This window comes from Pygoscelis adeliae, unplaced genomic scaffold, assembly GCF_000699105.1.
Source record: "Pygoscelis adeliae isolate BGI_AS28 unplaced genomic scaffold, ASM69910v1 Scaffold54, whole genome shotgun sequence".
In the NCBI taxonomy this organism is placed as follows: domain Eukaryota; kingdom Metazoa; phylum Chordata; class Aves; order Sphenisciformes; family Spheniscidae; genus Pygoscelis; species Pygoscelis adeliae.
In genome coordinates, this window is record NW_008824982.1 from 3,044,944 (window position 1) to 3,063,544 (window position 18,601).

The 18,601-nt window shown below is 40.3% G+C and overlaps 1 protein-coding gene across 1 annotated transcript in view; it reads right to left on the bottom strand.

The window, feature by feature from the left end:
• CLVS2 (clavesin 2) overlaps window positions 1-18,601 on the bottom strand; it is a 51,633-nt gene that overhangs the window by 1,520 nt on the left and 31,512 nt on the right. Inside the window, exons 3-4 of the mRNA XM_009325645.1 lie at window positions 7,218-7,328; window positions 3,978-4,198 (exon numbers count right to left, since the gene is read on the bottom strand). Coding sequence (XP_009323920.1) covers window positions 3,978-4,198; window positions 7,218-7,328 — 332 coding nt within the window. The remainder of the gene's footprint in view (window positions 1-3,977; window positions 4,199-7,217; window positions 7,329-18,601) is intronic.

The following is an 18,601-nucleotide window of genomic DNA, read 5'->3' on the forward strand; positions in this document are numbered from 1 at the left end:
GGTCAGCTGCCCTGGCTGGGCCCCCTCCCAGCTTCTCGCTGGCAGGGCATGGGAAGCTGAAAAGTCCTTGACTAGTGTAAGCACTACTCAGCAACAACTAAAACATCGGTGTGTTATCAACATTGTTCTCATCCTAAATCCAAAACACAGCACTGTACCAGCTACTAGGAAGAAAATTAACTCCATCCCAGCCGAAACCAGGACACTAGAGCATGGTACGTCTCTACAATGTAGGCATCTATTTTTGATCAGTGGAAGCACACTGTGACTGCAGCATTGCTACAGATTTGCCCATTTGGAGGGCTACAGCACAGAGAAAAACCTTTTTGAATTCTGACCGCTAAGATAAACACACGAGTCAATCCCCCTCTCTTATAAACTGGCATCATCCACTGAAACCAATTAATGAGGCTGATAGCAGGAGACAATTTGGTCTTTCTCAAAAAATCTAAAGAAAACCTTCAAAAACACAAGAAAAAAAGATCTGAATTAAAGCCTAGGTGAAAGCTTTAAACACAAGGATATTTTCTAATTGTACTTACCACATTCTCTTACTAATGCTAAAATCAAGAAAATTAGCTTTAAAAATCTGATGGTCTCTCTTGTGATAAACATAATTAAAAAATTTTAATTAAAACTGTACAATAACCCTTATCTAGAACACTGGTCAGTTCCTCAGGCAGAAAACTAAACCACTGAATTAAAAATGCTTTTTTAAAATCTTCATAAGGTACCGTGCTGATGCAAAGCTGATTGAAAATTTGCTGGTGGGAAGCTCCTGGAAAATCCAGTTCATCAAGATAAAAAATGCTGTGGAACCATACTAATTTCAAAGGATTCCCAACTGAATGTAAGTACTAATAGGAGACTGAGCCTGTTCCTAGGCTGCCAATGTCTGAGCAGCCAAGGTTTCCAGTTCTCATCTGGAGAACTGAAGGGGAGCTGGAAAGGCTGCAAACCTGGCCTCAAATTCCCAGTAAGGCAGTTTTGGCTGCAAATTCTGAGGGCCTCCAAACTCCCTGATGCCAAGGCAGATGTGAAAATGAAACTGCACAAGCCCCGATCTATGGCTTGTAAGCTCAGGAGCCTAATTGCCTTGAAGAAGGAGAAATCGTTTTCATTCAGTTTTAAATCAGCATTTACTGTCGTGTTTCATTCCATTCAGCAGCAATCCATGAACGAAGGTATGCAAAAGGAAAAACATTTGTGTAAGTCTATAGCACCTTCTATCTACATCTCCCAAACCACTTTACAGACATTACTGAATAAATTCTCACAGAACACAGTAGGACAGAGTTGTACTACAAAGCCCCACTGCAGAGGTGAGGAACCAAAGCCACACACAGACACTTTGCAAAGCTGATCAACACAGACATCTGCCCTGCGGGGTTAGGTGAGAAGAGGATGCAGGTCTCCAGCTGGGTGCCCCAGCTGTGAGAGCCACGGGTGGACGCAGCCACAGGCTAAATGTGACTGCTGAGATGGCTGCAATGGCGACACATGACCTGAACACGTTCTCCCCAGAAGTCTGTGCTACAGGTGGGATTAATTCCTCCTTATCTCCACCACCATCCCCACGATCAGCCTTCCTTTCGAGCAGAGATCATCCAATTCACCAAAAGTTCAAGGAGATCTGGAGGAACATCACTGGTTCATATGGGGGCAAAAGTGAGTAACAAAGAAATGAATTCTCTGCAGGATTTTGGTTTAAGAAGGATACTCTTTCAGAGCAATAAACTCATTTCAAAATGGCAAGCCAAATTAAACAAGATAATTGTTGGAGATCTGCTAGACGCTTGTGAAATTTGTTCTATGAAGTTAAGCACTTTTCATTGACTTACTCTCATGGTTTTTTATATGTTAAAAACCTTCTGCACTAACATACCACACTGAGTGTGGTTTTAAAGTGAGAGAAACAATCAATCAGGTGCCAAATTCAAGTTAAATTTAACTTTTAATTAAATAGAGTTTATCTGTTTTACCTTAACTCTTCTATTTCTGTTTTAACACAGTCTGTGCACTTAATACATCAAAGTCCTGGGCCTTTCTGTCCATCTTACTACCACTCCCTCCTACTTGGTACTAGCACAGTAAGTCTACTTAGCACTTTTTATATCCAACAGCAGGGAAGGAGGATTCCAGCAGGTGCTACAGATACGCTAACTGAAAAAGAATGCGAAGAAGTTGAGGAAATTTCAGCTCAATATTATGTAGATATACATTTTAACATGCTTATTTTCTGCAGTATGTCTCCTACTGTGTCAGCTATCCCAGACTGAAAGAATGTCAATTTGAAGTCTACACTGAAGTATAACTCTGCATGAAGGATTTTTCAAGCACAAGTTAAATGAGAATAAAATAGGTAAGTGTGAGAAAGCATTCTTTGAGAAAGAATGAAGAATCTGGTCAATCCACTGCTTTTCCATTTAATAATGTGCTTGCCCAGGATAGTCTGGAAAAGTCTGCTCCAAAGGGTCTTGTCGCAGACCTTCTCATGGGTTTTTTGTTGCATCCTTGGATGAAGCTTTTTACTCTCATGACTTCATTTTGTAATAGTGAGACTTCTGCACTTCAGCTCCTAAATTCCACCATTCCCTCCAAGACAGCTTCTCTGTCGTCTCATAATTCTTGTATTACATGCAAATCATATATAAATGTATTGCTCACTTTTCCTCTTCCCCTGGCTCTTTGCTGTCCCATTTTCTCCATTACTTGTGTTAATTGCATCTTTGTCATTTGGCTTCAGGACCTTTTTTAACTTCTCCTTATCCTAGTTAATTCCCATCCAGTCTCTTGCTATTTCCCACTTTCAGTGCACTGTAGGTTTTTTTCAACACAAAATCCTTAAACTTCACTGTTTTTTTCTTTCTTATTCCTATGGCAATCTCCTGTTGTATCCTCTCTATTTCCCAAAAAATACCTCCCTTTCAAACCGCGTTGTTGTCCCCAATCTATGCAACATTTTCCAGCCAAAATCATCTTCCTGGCTGAGGAGTCTGAAATTATTTTATCCTGTTTGATCTGCTTCCAGAGTGCCTCTCCCTTTTGCATCAAATGCCATCTCCTGAAACTGATTCTCAGCTTAGCATATTCTGACTTAATTTTAATGACTTTATATATTGTTTTCTGCCCTGTTTGTTCTCTTCTGATACATTGCTAGGCCTACCCCTTATGAGCTGCACTCTGACTTTTGCTGCTCTGCTCAACCTTTTCTATCACCCTCCTGTAACCTTTCCCCTTTCTCTTCTACTGCCCTGGCGAGGCTGGACCGGACTTACCCCTCCCAAGTGAATCACCTCACTGCTTCCATAGTTACTGGAGAGGTAACTAACCTCTCCCTAGACTTTACTTGATTTTGAATGGTAAAATGCAGCAAGCAATTACACCGTATCTTCTCAAAGAGAAGAATATCAAAACGCCAGGATGTTTGCCAGACTCAGGTATAACGATTGGCACTGATTTTTGTCTTGGTTGCTCTCATTACTTTTTCTCATGTTGTGTGCAGTCACTGTGACTGACAGTTCAGATGCTGTAAATGTCCTGGCACCCAGAGGCTGGTGGATACCAGGCACTGGGCTATGAGATGGAGGAACATAAGAGTTACCGTCGCCACCCAGCTGGATAATTGGCCCCAATTTACCCTCTGCACCGAGGCTCACTCCAGCTAGCACTGTCTCTAATACTAATACTACTTACTGTAGATTGGGGTGGGATATCAGCTTATTCCAAACACAGTACTGTATATGCTAACTATATGGCACCATGGAAATAATTAGCTGTACTGAGCTCACAACTCACATAGGTAATAATCAACACTATGGTCTATAATCAACAGTGATCTTCTTAAGAAAGGAAAAAAAAAAAAAAGGTCCTCGTACATCATAAACTGAGGGAACTACCTACAGCTTCATAAAAAAGGAGGAAGGCAAATGTTAACCTCATGGCAATACTAGAAGACCACAGTACCTTTAACCCACCTTTTCATGGATTTGGGAGAGAGGTCCTTTTCTATATCTTTTGCAGGAGCATTGTAGGAGTCCGCATTGCATTCACTGTCATCATCGTATTCATGGTCAAGCAGTGTTCTTGCCCACGTTCCCATGTCGTAGGGGGGCAACATTCCTCCAAACTCTGAAGGCAGGATCTCAGGGTGTATTAGCTGATGCAGGCTGTTGAGGTTATTACCATGCAGGAATATCTGTATGTACACATGAAGGTAAAAACAAAGCAGTATCACAAAAACCATCAAAGCCCAAATTACATCATCATTATTAGAGGATATTGTACAGTTCCAATATTCTGGCTGTGTTGGGCTAACAGAGATGGCCACCAATGCACACATTGCCTCTGCCTTAAGCACAGCCAGACTATATCCATAAACCTACAAAGTGATTAAAGCATCAATGACTACTTAAAATGTTTGCAGGACAAGGGGCCTAAGGAGGGTAAGAACTGATGTCAGGTAAGTAGACAGACTGAAGATTAGAGAGACAGACTGCTTCTCTTTTGTTATTTGCTTTCCCTAATCCTGTGAATTAAATTAAGTTAATAAATTAAGAACATAATAAATGAAATTAATATTCACCGTATACATTAAGGAATATATACTGACTTTCAGCATCCAGCCATGAGTTCTATAAATGCGATAAATAGTGCAGTGTAATGAAAACTCCACTGGAAAGATTTTCTTCCTTAATATGGTGGTACTAGTAACTACCATCCATACTTGATGACATATGAAGTAAGTAATAACAGTAAAATAATTTCTGTGACAACAATGAGGGAATAGTTGATGGACTACTTGATATTTTCCATCAATGTTTTGGTAGACTGATTTGTTTTCAGATATGCTTTACATTTATATAAATATATATGCATATGAATACTTGTATTTATGTTTATATTTAACCTTATTGTTTCTCCTCAGAGACCTGGAATGTGTGACCGATGAGCACTAGAAACAGACCGCCTCTGGATTTGGACAGCCTTCTCCCACAGAGACTGGGGACCTGCAGACCTTCCACTGGGAGGAAATGCCTGCTCTTGGGTAGGGCTACACAGGCAGCTCACAGCAGCTATTTCTAGACTAGCAATTAAGATGGGTCAGGATTCACCTTTTGGGACTCGGAGCAAGTGCCGTGGCACAGTTCACATCCATACGGTTAAACTCCTTTCATCTCCAGAACAAGCTCACCTCATCCATACTGCTCATTGGTCCATGCCATCCCCAGACTGTGCCTGGGCAACGTCTAAGAAAGCACCAGATGGCACCGGCCAGCACCATGCCAGAAAGTGCCCGTACAATTAAACAGTAGGAATGGCAGTGCCCAGCCCTTTTTAATTTACTAGCGCTGAAGCAGCCAGGAAGGCAAGGTAGGATGTTGCCTCCCAACAGCTGTACACCGCCTCTCATTCCCCACAGGGCAGGCAGAGGTGTGCGCACAGGCAGACATCAAGCGCTATCAATTCACATCCCACTTCACCTTGCAGGGACTTCTCTGGACAGCTATACCCCTAGCATGATTTATCAAGTTAAATTCAAAAGGCAGAAAGACAAAAAGACCAAATATACGCTTGTCTTGTATTGCTTATTTCAGCCCATCTTCCAGTCAGCTGTGGAGACAGGAAGCTTGATACGACCACGCAAACCCAGTAATGTTCTTCCACCTCCGAAAGGAATTTATCCTTGTGTGAAAGAACAAATATTAATGGCGAAAGTAATTTGTTTTAAGGTGCCTTTCCAACTGAATGTTTCACTTCTTAGCAATTGTTTTAATACATGCCTAGTACTACATCTATCTGAATATAGCTATCAGTTGCAAATCTACCAGACATATTAAAACAATACAAAATAATTCAGGATAAACACAACAGATAAATAACAAACCTGATGAAATTCTGAAAGGAATTCTGTTGGGTTTGGGTTTTTTTCCACAATCATTCATTCTGCCTCTCAGGGGTTTTTTTAAAGCTGATTTTAAATTTTATGTGCTGGGCATAACTTTCACATTTTGACACTAAGTTTTGGACTCTAAACCGATATGTAACCACCTGACTACTTCTTATAGGTATTCAGTATTGACAAAAACAGTTGTAAAAAGTCAGCATTTCTGAAAATATATGCCGCTGATTCAGGTGTCTAAATAAAAATTTAGATGCTAACTGATAAGTGCCCATGTTCGACTGCCTTGTCACTTATTTTTAATGTTGTAACATGAGCTGTACTTTACTCCCTGGTTATACATATGCAGCACTTGACTTAGAAAGGCCTCAAACATATCTGGCACTATAATGTTCTTTGTTGAAGCTGTAGTCAACGGAGTGCAACTGAATCCTGCAAAATGGGTTTTCATTTGCATATTTATAACAGATATTACATAAAAGGCTTTGTGATCTATAGTTCAAAATCTGTGAATACCAGAGGCTTCTCAAGCATAATCTGTCAGTAAAAAACAGCTGAACACCAAGGATCATTGTGGCCTTGTAGACTGTGTTTGAGGAGAGAAAATACAGAGTTGCTTAGAGAGCTGATCCCATTAAAAAAAAAAAAAAAAGATCATCACATTCTTTGTAGTGGCTTTGTACATGATGCTGATTGTGTTTTCCTGGATGACAAATTTCCTGTTACAGAAATAATATCATTCTATGTGCTATCACCACCAAGCTCTAATTTAATTGCACTGATGCAAATGCTGTAAATTCAGCAACATCTCGGAGACTGCTCGTGCTTATACACAGATGCATCCACACAAATTTCCTTTCATTGGCTTTCATTCAAATCAGTTTTTTCAAACTACTGTATACCAGCTGTGTATTTTAGTTCATGCTAATGTCAAGGAAATCACACTAGGGAAGGACTTCATACTCACTACCTCTGTTCTTAAAAGAAAGACAAATAATTTTAACGGAAATTGGATAGAATTGAATTGAATAAAATCTTAATAGAAACTGTAATGTTGGCAATATTTTTTCTATAACCCAGGAGAAAGCACATGCTTACATTTTAAAATACACTTAAGTGCACTGCTTGACCATGTCCTTAAAGGATAACACTGTATAAGTTACTAAAACAGTTAAAGATACTCTTTACAATGCAGATGTATTTAAATACTTTCCACCAATAGCAAGCTGATATATTGTGTACATCTACTTTATTAGAGTATGATACATCTGCTGACTACAACTGCCAGGAAATGGACAATTAAACAGACGAATACCCTTTTTCGTGTCTTCTCCTTTAAAAAGGGCCTTATAACTGTGTAGAGGGCATGGATATACCACGGCTGATTGACGAAATGTATTCCTCCAAATCGAGCTGGAAAGCTGTCCTGTATGTCACAAAACAAATACATACGATGTGAGTTGACTCTTAACAGAAGTTGCACACACATCAAATCTTTTTTTTTATGCTGAATGCATTTTAATAATAAACCTTAAACAAGAAGAAACATTCTTCAAAACCTCAGTTTGAACTTCCTCTCAGTTGAGTTCCAACCTTCCACAGCAAGCAGCAACACACCCTGGACGGAGCGGTGAGGAAGCGTGCTGACAGCTATGGTGCTCGAATAAAGGCACGGCATTTCTAACCTCCAGAAATGCTTTAAACAATTATGATTTGCCCATAAACCATCTACGCAATATATTTTTTTCTTTTCCACTCCTACAGATTTTATTCATTTTTAATAGTAACCATCTCAACTCTCCCAGTGTCACTGAAGAGCACTAGCAATGTCCCTCTAGTTTCCATCTTAAAAAGAAAGTGTAAATCTAAACTACTATTCAAAATGTCTCCAATATTATTCATTCTTCATAAAACTGAGAATGCATTAAACATTATGCATAAACTGTTATGCAATAGCCATGACAGTAATTCTTGTCACATAGTCAGAGGCCTTCTGGGAGCTTAAATGCAAGGATAGTATATCTGTATTGAAGCAGTGACTTTTCCTTTTTCTTACTGAAAAACACAGGGAGCAGACAACTCACTAGGAAAGATTCTGATCTGCATTTTCAATTTCTAAGTCAGCAGAATATGCCAAAGGATTTGGCAGTTTGAAGAGGGCAGCCGCTCTGTCCTGGAATACTATTGCCAAATTCATTGCGTGTCCTCATTTTGCCTTTGCCTGGTTGATCATATGCTCAAACAATGCAATAAGCTGCTGCCGTCTCCTATGTTGCCTGGAGTTGCAGTACTGAGCAAGAAAGCAAGAGGTGTAAACAGGCATGTAAATTGACACACGTCCCCTTTTGTTTTCCCAGGTTATGTCAGAACTTCCTCACTGTTTATGTATACAGACTTATTAAATGAATGGCTTTCATTTGAACCTTATTCAACAAGTGGTCCACTCTAGGCAGCCATGGTAGTCACTTCGATCAAAACCAGATTCCTCACAGCAGCGGAAATTCCAATCTCTGGCTTGACAATACAGGTACAAACGAGGACATGCTACCTAGCTACACCTCCTCCTCCTGCGTGGATGCAGTAAAGGCAGCTTCAGGTGTGTGTCAGTGGGATTGAGGCTCAAAAGGAGACAATCAAATGGTTAGACGGGGCACTCTGTGCAAACAGACATATTTTGTCCTTTTTGGAGACAAGACAGCAGGCCATATAGAAGCATCCAACAGTCTAGATATAATCCACAAAGCACCATTTGAAGCATACTGATTTAAGGTCATACAGCACACAGTAAAAAAATGGCCAAGAAAAAATCATAAGCTATATCAACCAATCAAGAACCGTCACATAAGGAAGGCAGGAACTGTAGGAAGGAAATCTTTAATGAAATGTTTCCACATAGGAACATACTTTGAAAAAGTGCATGTGCCAAGCAACCTCCTTCGTTCTGCGAATGTGTACAGAGCTGTGGGAATAATGAAACCAGAAGTCACTTGCTCCTCTCAAAAGTACCATTCAAATACTGTCAGGCACTCCTAACCCAGGGGGTCTTTACGTCAGGGTGCCACCTGCCTCCAAATTGCAACAACTTGGTGGATTACCAGATGAAATATTTTCCATCAGGGAGGCAACGCCTTAACAATAATCTACAGGGAGGATGACAACTATAACACACACTGCTAACATCTGGCTGGCCACAGCACAACAGTCTGTGCAATTAACAGTCTGTTTTACAGATTTTCTCCACAAACATTTGATTAACAACTGCCTTGAAATAAAACAATCCTATTGAAAGACTGTGCTACAGAAGCCTCATCTTGCTAAATGCCTAGCTCCTGTCAGTGCCGACTAAATGTCAAACAGGATGGTTGATAATTCGACATGTAATTCACCCTGTTCAATATCGTAAATCCCAAAACACCATCTTGAGAACACAACCTCTGATGTACAAAAGGTAGTAAATTATGTCCCTATCGCAGCAATCCAATGAATCCATTAGGAAGAATACATCATTGGATGACACCTTAACCTTTAGTTGCAGGAGATACCATTCATCTACAGAAGGTTGTGTTTATTTGGTTTATCATGGCTGCTGGTCCAGCAAAGAAGTCCGGTGCAGCATGCTGTGTACCATGCACAAAAGAGCATACTCTAGAGCTGCAGAAGGCATCTTTTGGTAGTTTCATCTAGATGCCTTTGAAGATATCTTCAGACTTAACTCTGGAATGGTAACTGTGTTAAGCCTCATGGGGGTCAAACACTTTTTATAATGTAGGCACTATGGAAGACAGCAAAGCAAACCAGCCATTCCTGGCTGCATGCCTTCTTGCATGATTTTATAAGCTTTTAAATTAATAAAAGGATCCCAAAACTTACACACAGCAAGTTATGAAATGTTTGTTCTTTATTGCTCAAAAAATGTCTCCCACAGAAACTGGGGACAATTTGTGAATGAGAAGATCTCAACAGGCAAACAGCCAAGCACACACACAGACTCAGAGCCGAGAGCCAACGGCATTTGTATTCTACTGTGGGCTCGGAATGGATGACTTGTCAATACTCAGTTATTTATAAAGATATTAAATTTCTAGCAGATAAAAGGAGTATCTTTAGAAAGTACCACTTTAACCCTTCCACTATCTTTATCTGCATCTTGGAATCCATTTACATGGAGGGTCATGAATATATGTTGAATGATCCTCAAATAGAAGACACCACTTGATATTAAAATCCAATTTGTCTCAGTGTTTTTCAGCAAGTCAAAAGGCATTTTCCAGAACCGACTAAAGAAGTTGGGTATTTAAGAATTTCTGTGAGTGAACTGCCCAAATTCAGGAGCACTTTCTAAGGTGTAAGTAGGAACTCCCAAAATTTGTGCCCAGAAGGAGAAAGGGTGATTTGGTCAGAATGATCCTGCATTGTACACAGTGCTGGGACTAGAATTGAAAAACTGCTGAAGGCAGACCCAAAACCCAGTCTCAACAGCACCTGGTCAGAAAATAAAAAAACGGAATAAGCAACTACAACTGTTAGAGAAACAGGTGTCAGAAGGTCGTCTGGCTCTTCTCAGACTTATCTGACTTCCGCATGGGGATTTGCCAGACAGATGGCCATCCTACACAAACAGCAGGTAGGAATTTCTTCCAAACCACTGATTTTTGTGGGTTTTTACGTAGATAAGTCACAAGCGTGGTGGCAGTCACAACTGCTCTGTAGACATATTGCACTTCAACAGGAAAGCCTGTAACCCATGAATCACATGAATTCTAAGTAAAAGGAATCCCATGCCAGGAAACAGTAAAAAATGGAGATCAGCCATGGAGTGAGCTGTGCATTTGACTGGAAAAGTAATAAATCTGATGGGGTATTACCAAACCACTAAAAAGGACTAATTATATATACACAGCGTGTCGGGTTTTTTAGCGTTCACAATAACCTCTGTTTATGCAGCAGAACACAACCTAAGCATGCCTCTGATGAACACAGTTTAGGACATGGCCACGCCACAGACACAGGCAAGCAGGCAGTTACTATTAGAGACCACAGTCCTTGTGATACAAGGCTTACAAGTGACAATTAATAGTGGGCAGCCAAGGAAGAGGCAGACCCCTACAGTACTGTTTGCAGGACTGGGCGACTACCAGTGCATGGCAGTAACTGACCTCTCCTCTAACATCTGTAAGCTGGTGTTGGAGAATGATCCCAAGCAAACTGCCTCACCGGGTTTCCATCGCTGATGACATGGTTCTGCTCACTCACAGCACAGCAGTTCCACCTCTCTGCCGCACATCATTTATCTCACCTGTCTCCACAAGCTTCCTCTCCAAGGACCCAGCTGCTGCTGCCTGCTACCACCCTTGGCACATGCTAGGAAGCCAGGTTTCTACTTGCTGGGCACCACATCCCACCCTGTGCTGGACTCAGCCACCACCTGAGCCAGCTCTCAGGGTTTCACAGAGGGTCCCACTCTCCACTGTGGCCAGCAGAAACTCTTACAGCACATGTAGTAACAGCAAAACCAGTATATGACATTTTCAACAGTACCTAAGAGAGGAAAGTGCCGAATTCTACTGAAAATCAGTGTGAGTCTTCTTAGTGATGTCAGAACTGTTATCATAGAGATAATAAAAATGACCGACCTTTTTCATCTTCTTCATTAAAGAACTTCTTAAAGCCCACAGCATTCTCCATTCCTTGGGTATTGTGTCTACATTTAAACCTCTGAAGTCTACTTTGAAGAATTAGCTCCCCCAGCTGAAATCAGTACCGGAGTCAAATTTGTTTGTACAGCTCGTAGAAGTGTAGTCATAGAAGCTGCTGGAGCCGCTGTGTGCCCAAAGGTGCATTGGCAGCCCAGTCACATCAGGGCCTCACGAGCGTGCTGGACACCACCTGCAAATAGCCCATTGGAAACACCTTGCCACATACTAACACTGCGAGAGTGCTTGGGCACGCATGCTCTGGGGTCATGTTTGAGGGTTTGCTGTCCTTATGGGCAGTGAAATTGTTTTTGTGGACAATCTAGAGGCATCCTTCAAAGGACTGTCTAGACAAATATAATGAACTGTGTTTGAGTGCTGTGATGAATTCAGGCCGTAGCATCTGCAGGCGACAAGAGGCTACAGAGTCAAAACTGTGAAAACTGTATCTTCATAACAAAAATTACAAGTTCAAAGATAGCATATGAAATTATTAGCATCTTAAATGTCACTTAAAAGTTATTCCTGAAGGTAATAAACTCAGGTCTCCTCGAGCTATTCAAAAAAGTCAAGCACTTCAGGGAGAAAAAAAAATCACTACGATGAACCTCCACTAGAAAGACACTGAAACATTCTGTCTGATGCAAGATGTAGCACAACTAAACTTAATTTTTAAGATGTTAAAGAGGAAACTGTGGAAAATCAGAGAAATAAAAGCTCTGATTAGAAGGAATATTTCACTTCCTTAGTACTACAAGAGTTGAATTACCAGAGGAACCAAGAGCCGTCCACATCAGGAAAGGAAACCCAAGTCTTGCTCCCAAACTGTAGCTTTCACTGAAGGTATGAAAGAACAAGGCATTCCTAATACCAAACTTCCTGCAGGCATCCATCCATGACAAGGGTAATTGGAATGTCTCAAAACAACGTAACTTGTGTGTCAAGACTGATCACCTGTGCTCAAGGCATGACCTTAGACTGGGACCATATCCAGTGGTATGGTAGGATGATGAAGAGACTGAAAAGTGTATTTGTGGAGTCTAAAAGAATTTGGATTGTTTTGTTTATGAAACCAAATACTGGAAGGTAGTTGCTATCTATAAACACATTAGGGAGAATAAATGAGAGGTGAGGAAAGACCCTTTCAAAACAAAGGACAACGCTGACACCCAAACAAATGAGAAAAATCTCACCATGAACACAGCTGGACTGGAAACTGGTAGACAGCTTTGAATCATCAAACATCCAACAAGTTTTGGGGGGGGAATAAGCAACCTAACTCGTTTTGAGACAAAGATTACTAAATTATGAGGAAGTTGAGCTTCAGGTTGTCTGTAACAACAGGAGACTTCATCTCTGTCCCTCTCTGTTAAAGCTCTTTAAGGTTCAGATCCAAAAAAATTTTCAGGTTTCAATGGTGGTGAAATTTGGCTTGATCCCTGGAATAGCTGCGTTAGTGATTTCCTTCTGTGAGACTACGACGTTGTTCTCTCCTAGCTTGAGCTTTTCATTTCTATTAAACAATGTTGACCATTTCTAAGACAAACAAAAAGTGCCCAAATAAATTTTTGTTACTGTGTTCAACCAAAAGAGCACTACCTAAAGGCAAATTAACATCATTCAGTGACATTCCTACAAAATAAGATTTAATTATCTAGAACTGGATGTTGTCATTTTGCTAAGAAGCTTCCAGTGAAGCAATCTGACTTTTGGCAGTCCTCCTTTTCATTTCTATTAGTCATTTTATCTTACAGCTCATATAGAAATATGTTAAATTGAATGAGATGAGGAGAGAGATGGTATCCATCCAGTGAGAATATTGCTCTTTTTATTGAAGTATCTGTTTTAATTTCAAATAATCTTCCATCTTTCATTTCAATATGCTACTCCTAAAAACTATATATTGGTTAAATTAATTAGATCGATATGGATTTAAAAGCCATCTGACCACATGTGTCTGCATGTTTATATATAATAAAATAAAAAATCTACATAGATTTTGTGCTTCCACTGTTTGGATAAAGGGCTCAGATCACTCTCATTTTTTTAATTAGATGGGCTTGATAAAATATTTTCTATAAAACCTCTCATTTTCATTTGGAATTACTTTATTTTTGCAAATTAACTTCAAGAGGTTTTGGCCTGATTTTTTTAAAAGTTTTAATTAGACATTGTGTGAAATTCTTTTAGCATATTTTGCTTGTTTTGACAGGGGCTTGGGGTTTTGGGTATTTTTTTCCCTTGGCTCATTTGTTTAGTTTGAACCTGGAAAAATGTAGGTTTTAATTTTAAAGAGGAAATGAAAAATGCCATTTTCCAAGGACAATTCTGTCTTCAACTACAAACACTGTCTCTTTTTTAATTCTAAGTAACGCTTCATTTGGAATGTGAGATATTAAAAAGGGGGGGAAAAACCCAAAACTTTTTTACAGTGTGATGCTGTTTCCAAATTGGCAATCAGAAAAAACAGTAAAAAAGATGGTAGAAGTAGGTTCTTCTATACTGTTTTCTTTTCCTGTGATAAAAATAATTCTTTACAATAGGCAATTATCAGATGGTGAGTTCTTCTATGGAAATTCCCATAGGGGAAAAAAAAAACCATTTCCCAAGCAGCTTGCGAATGTCTTATTAAATTAAGATTACACACAAATGGAAAAAACACTATACTGCAAACTGCTGTGCATAAATATAGTAACAATAGTTTCATAACGCTGGTGGAATAAAAATAATGCTGGGAATTACTGTTCATAAAAATGCCGCACTCAAATTCCTGCAGGCAAAAGTCTTTGGCCAGGGACTGTATAGGAGGAGATGAAATGCCACACCAGCATCTCAGCTTGTACGACCCTCGTCCTGAAGTCACCCTCTTTTAGTCAGTGAGGCTATCCTGATGCCCAAACAGCCCTTGGTCTCTGCTGAGACCACTTACCACAGGATTACTGACATGATGCTTTTCATCAGGCAGAAAGCCTCCCACAGCCCTGAGGCCATTTCAAAGAGGAGCATCAGTAGTTATCAATAGCCCCTGCCTTGTGCCTGACCACTTCCAGGCTAAATAGTACTTTATCTAGAATTGCCTTAGGGGAGCTACACTTATTTGTTCTGTTTTATTCAACCAAAATGTGATCTCTTGTGCTACCTCACATTTCCTTCATAGCAGAAGGAAGGAGTGGAAACCTTAGGATAATGTTAAGACAAGGACTGAAAGAAACAATGACACGGCAGAAACCATAGAAATGAGATAAAAGTGAGGAGCAGAGGCAAACAGGAGAGATTAAATTAAAATTAATTCAGGGAGGGATATAGAGAAATTACCATGACGCACAAGAGAAAAACATATTAATCATGTTCCTTTTCTAGCCCCTCTTCAAAACTTGCACAGAAAGGCAGGCACAGAGAAATGCAAGAGAAATGTAAAGTATTCCTACACGGAGGACCCATGTTTTACAGTCACATGCCAAGACTGGTTTTGCAGACCTAAACTAAAATAGGGTAAGCAAATACCAAATCTTATGCCTTCCATATAATTTCTGCATATCATCCCAACTGACGATTTCCCAGAAGAACCAGAGCCAACCTATGCATTTTTAATTCTGGATTGGCTTCAGCCAAAATTTGCAAGAAGCTACATCGAACTGACTATCCTTAACTGTATATCAGTATACCTGTACAGGCAACGGGGTGCACAGGTCTGCAGATAGATAGGGTGAACAGAGATACTGCACAGAGGCAAAAATGCAAGTTTCCTTGTTGTGGCAGCTTTCAAACAGCATTGCATAGTTTTGCAGTGCCAACAAGTTACTGAGTTAAAAGATAACTCTTCAACCAGAATACTCACTTTTTTCCCTGGAAACGGAGAACTTCTAAACTGTTGCCTACAGTTTTATTACCCAAAGCTCCTCCAAAAATTGAACTCTCAGTTTCAGACAGGACGCATTAAAATTGGATTACCACTTTATCAGTTTCAATTTACAATAATACAATAGACTGAAAACTGTAGTGATTTAAGAGTTATTTCATGAGCCATATGTTTCCTCATACTATGAGAAATCAATCTCCATCACTGCAGTAGGCACTAAGAGCAGTAATCGTTTTAGCCACCTAATTTTAATCTGTCACTCTATGCAAATGAGAGTCCTGAGAATTGAACTGAAGTGTAAAACTGGAGGGATAGTGATTTGAGAAAAATCAGCTGAGGACAGCCACTGCGATCTAGAATGCAGCATAATTAAGCTTTAAATTACTGGGGAAATTGAATAACTGACTTGAGATCCATTAATAAGTATTGTATTTTATTAAAAGTAGAGGTATCATGAACTATGCAGCATACAAATGTTCAAGAGGTCAGTTCCCACCAGTACAAAACAATTTCCAGTTCCAAAAAGTGTTCCGATGTCTTTGTCATAGTACAGAATGGAGATTTATTTCAGCCTTTCAGCTTCAAGAAAGCCTCAGTCTGAATTGCTCAGCTACACTTTATCTTTACAAAGGTGCTTGAAAAGATACGGTTTCCTACGAGGTAACTCCACCTCAGCTTCCATCTTCTTCTGCACTGCTGAACGACTGCGGATGGTACACACAGGTAAAATGCTCCTGGGAGCCCAGGGAGTTTCAATATTGTTTGAGGGAGAACTGTCATTCCGGTTATTACTCTGGAGGATCGTAAATCAGTTGTTGAATTCTAACTTCAGCTATCAATCCCCTGTCTTTGTAAAGCTGTATAAGCACGGCTGTCTCTGTGTTAGCTGCTACGAAGGAAACCCTGCCAGTAAAAAACAGAGATTCACAACTGGGCAAATAAATAATTATTTGTTTTATCACACATATCTAGGACAAAGCAAATATGTTTATTGTGCTATCAGTATGTGCCAGTAATGAATAAATGTGATGGTAGAGTCTATCCTAAAAATCACACTTTTGGAACTCTTCAAAATTCATACCCAAGGAGTTGGAAGATCAAAATCAGAAATGCAGATCTCTTCTAGCTAAGATAAAAGTGGAACCCATGTGAATCTCTTCTCAGCAAGAGAAAATAACAGTAGCCTCATTCCACGTTACATGGATACCCACAGAGAAAAAGAACTGAACACTGAAACCATTCGGAGTGCCGGGTCCAGTGCTGGGCTCCCCACTATGAAGCAGACAGGGACATACTGGAGTGAGTCCAGCAAAGGGCCATGAAGATGACTAAGGGATTGGAGCATCTCTCATATGAGCAGAGGCTGAGAGACCTGGGAATGTCCAGCACGGAGGAGAGAAAACTCAGGGGGATCTTGTCAATGTATATAAAAACCTGAAGGGAGGGTATAAGAGGCCAGAGCCAGGCTCTTGTCAGTGGTGCCCAGTGACAGGACCAGAGGCAAGGGGTGCAAATCAAAACACAGGAGGGTCCTTCTGAACATAAGGAAACCATGTAATAGTGCACAGTTCTGAACAATTCAGACACCGATGAAAAGTATAAAATCCCTGAGGTTACATGAGGTCTTTTTAGCTGATATTTTCCAAAAACACTTCACTTCCCAAAGCTGTGGTACTTTTCTAGTTCATCATCAGCCAAAGAAACCAATGTGATGACATACTTGTCAAACTAAATAAAAAACTGATTTGCAGGTAGATGTTAGTATTTACCCTATGTAATGTACTCAAGCTGCTTGGCTTGTTTGAGATCACTCATCTTTTCATCACAAGTGACTGCCAAAAATGTGCACGGCTTACTCCACCTAAACGAAGGCTTACCCTACTTGAAAACCCTGAAGCTTCATGCATCACACTCTCTGAACCAGGATCTACAAAACGTAGCCACTGCCAACCTGTCTGCACAACACTGAACAGGCTCAGTTTCCAAAGGCTGGGAATGAGCTGCTGCCCCAGTTCTGGCTCAACACCCACCTGTGAGCCCAGCTTTTCAGAAATGTCACAGAAGGCAACGCAGGCAGCTCACAGACCAGGGAAAGCCTGCAACACAGATTAACTCCATTCATTAAAAAAACCTCTAGGAAAGAAGTTCAATTTCCATTTTGAGGCTGACTGTTTACTGCTACACTCTTAGCTATACCAACCTAATAAAGGGCAGTTACATCTGAAAGCATGTCTTTTTCCAAATATAGCATTGTTTAACAAAAGATACTGCTGTTGCATATGTAACATCTTCAAATGTTTGTAACTATAGTATGTAAAATGTTTATTGCTCTACTGTTAAAACGTTATTCAAATTGTAGCATCTGAAGTCCAATGCAGTATACAAAAACAGTGTATCCTATTTTTTACAGACAGCTTAAGAATGTGCACAGAAAGATCCTACTTCCCTCTCCTTCCTTTCTGCTTTTCTGACTTGGCCACCTTCTGATTTGCAGCCCTCTTCTACAGCTTGGCTTAAATTTTCTGCTTTCTTATATTACTGGCACTCCAACATTAGTGGTTGAATCTAACAAGAGAATTAAATCCCCAGTACGGGGACGATGACATGCGGCATGCCTGAATGGACTTAATGGAAGGGAGAGACACCCTGTTGGCTGTCGCTTGCTTCCCATCCATTACCACCAAACACTGCAGCATGCCATGCCGTCCGGCACACACGTGCTATTAGTCACACAACCGTGCAACCATCACCCACTTGTCATTCATGCTACAGCTGCAAATGCCCCTGCTGTGACTGCCACGTGTACCTCAAAAGGAGCCTGAAAATACAGAACTCCTCACTTCAGTGAGAATATCGTTAAAGATTAAACCTTAAACAAGCTTCTACCCCTGCTTAACTGAACAGTCAAGAGTCATTCCTCAGCAACTAAGAAAAGTGATGTATGACAAGCTGAAGCAAAATCAGAGCCAATGTTAATGTAAGTAGACATACCCTTTTCCAACCTGTCCATTCGCAAAGGGATGCAGTTGTTGAGGGTATCTGGAGAGCATGTCGCAAAGCTCTCGCACCTCTACAAAGAATAGTTTAAGCAAGCAAAATCTTCTGTTAGGTACTAACAGGTGTAGGGTCACAGCAAAAGACAAATAC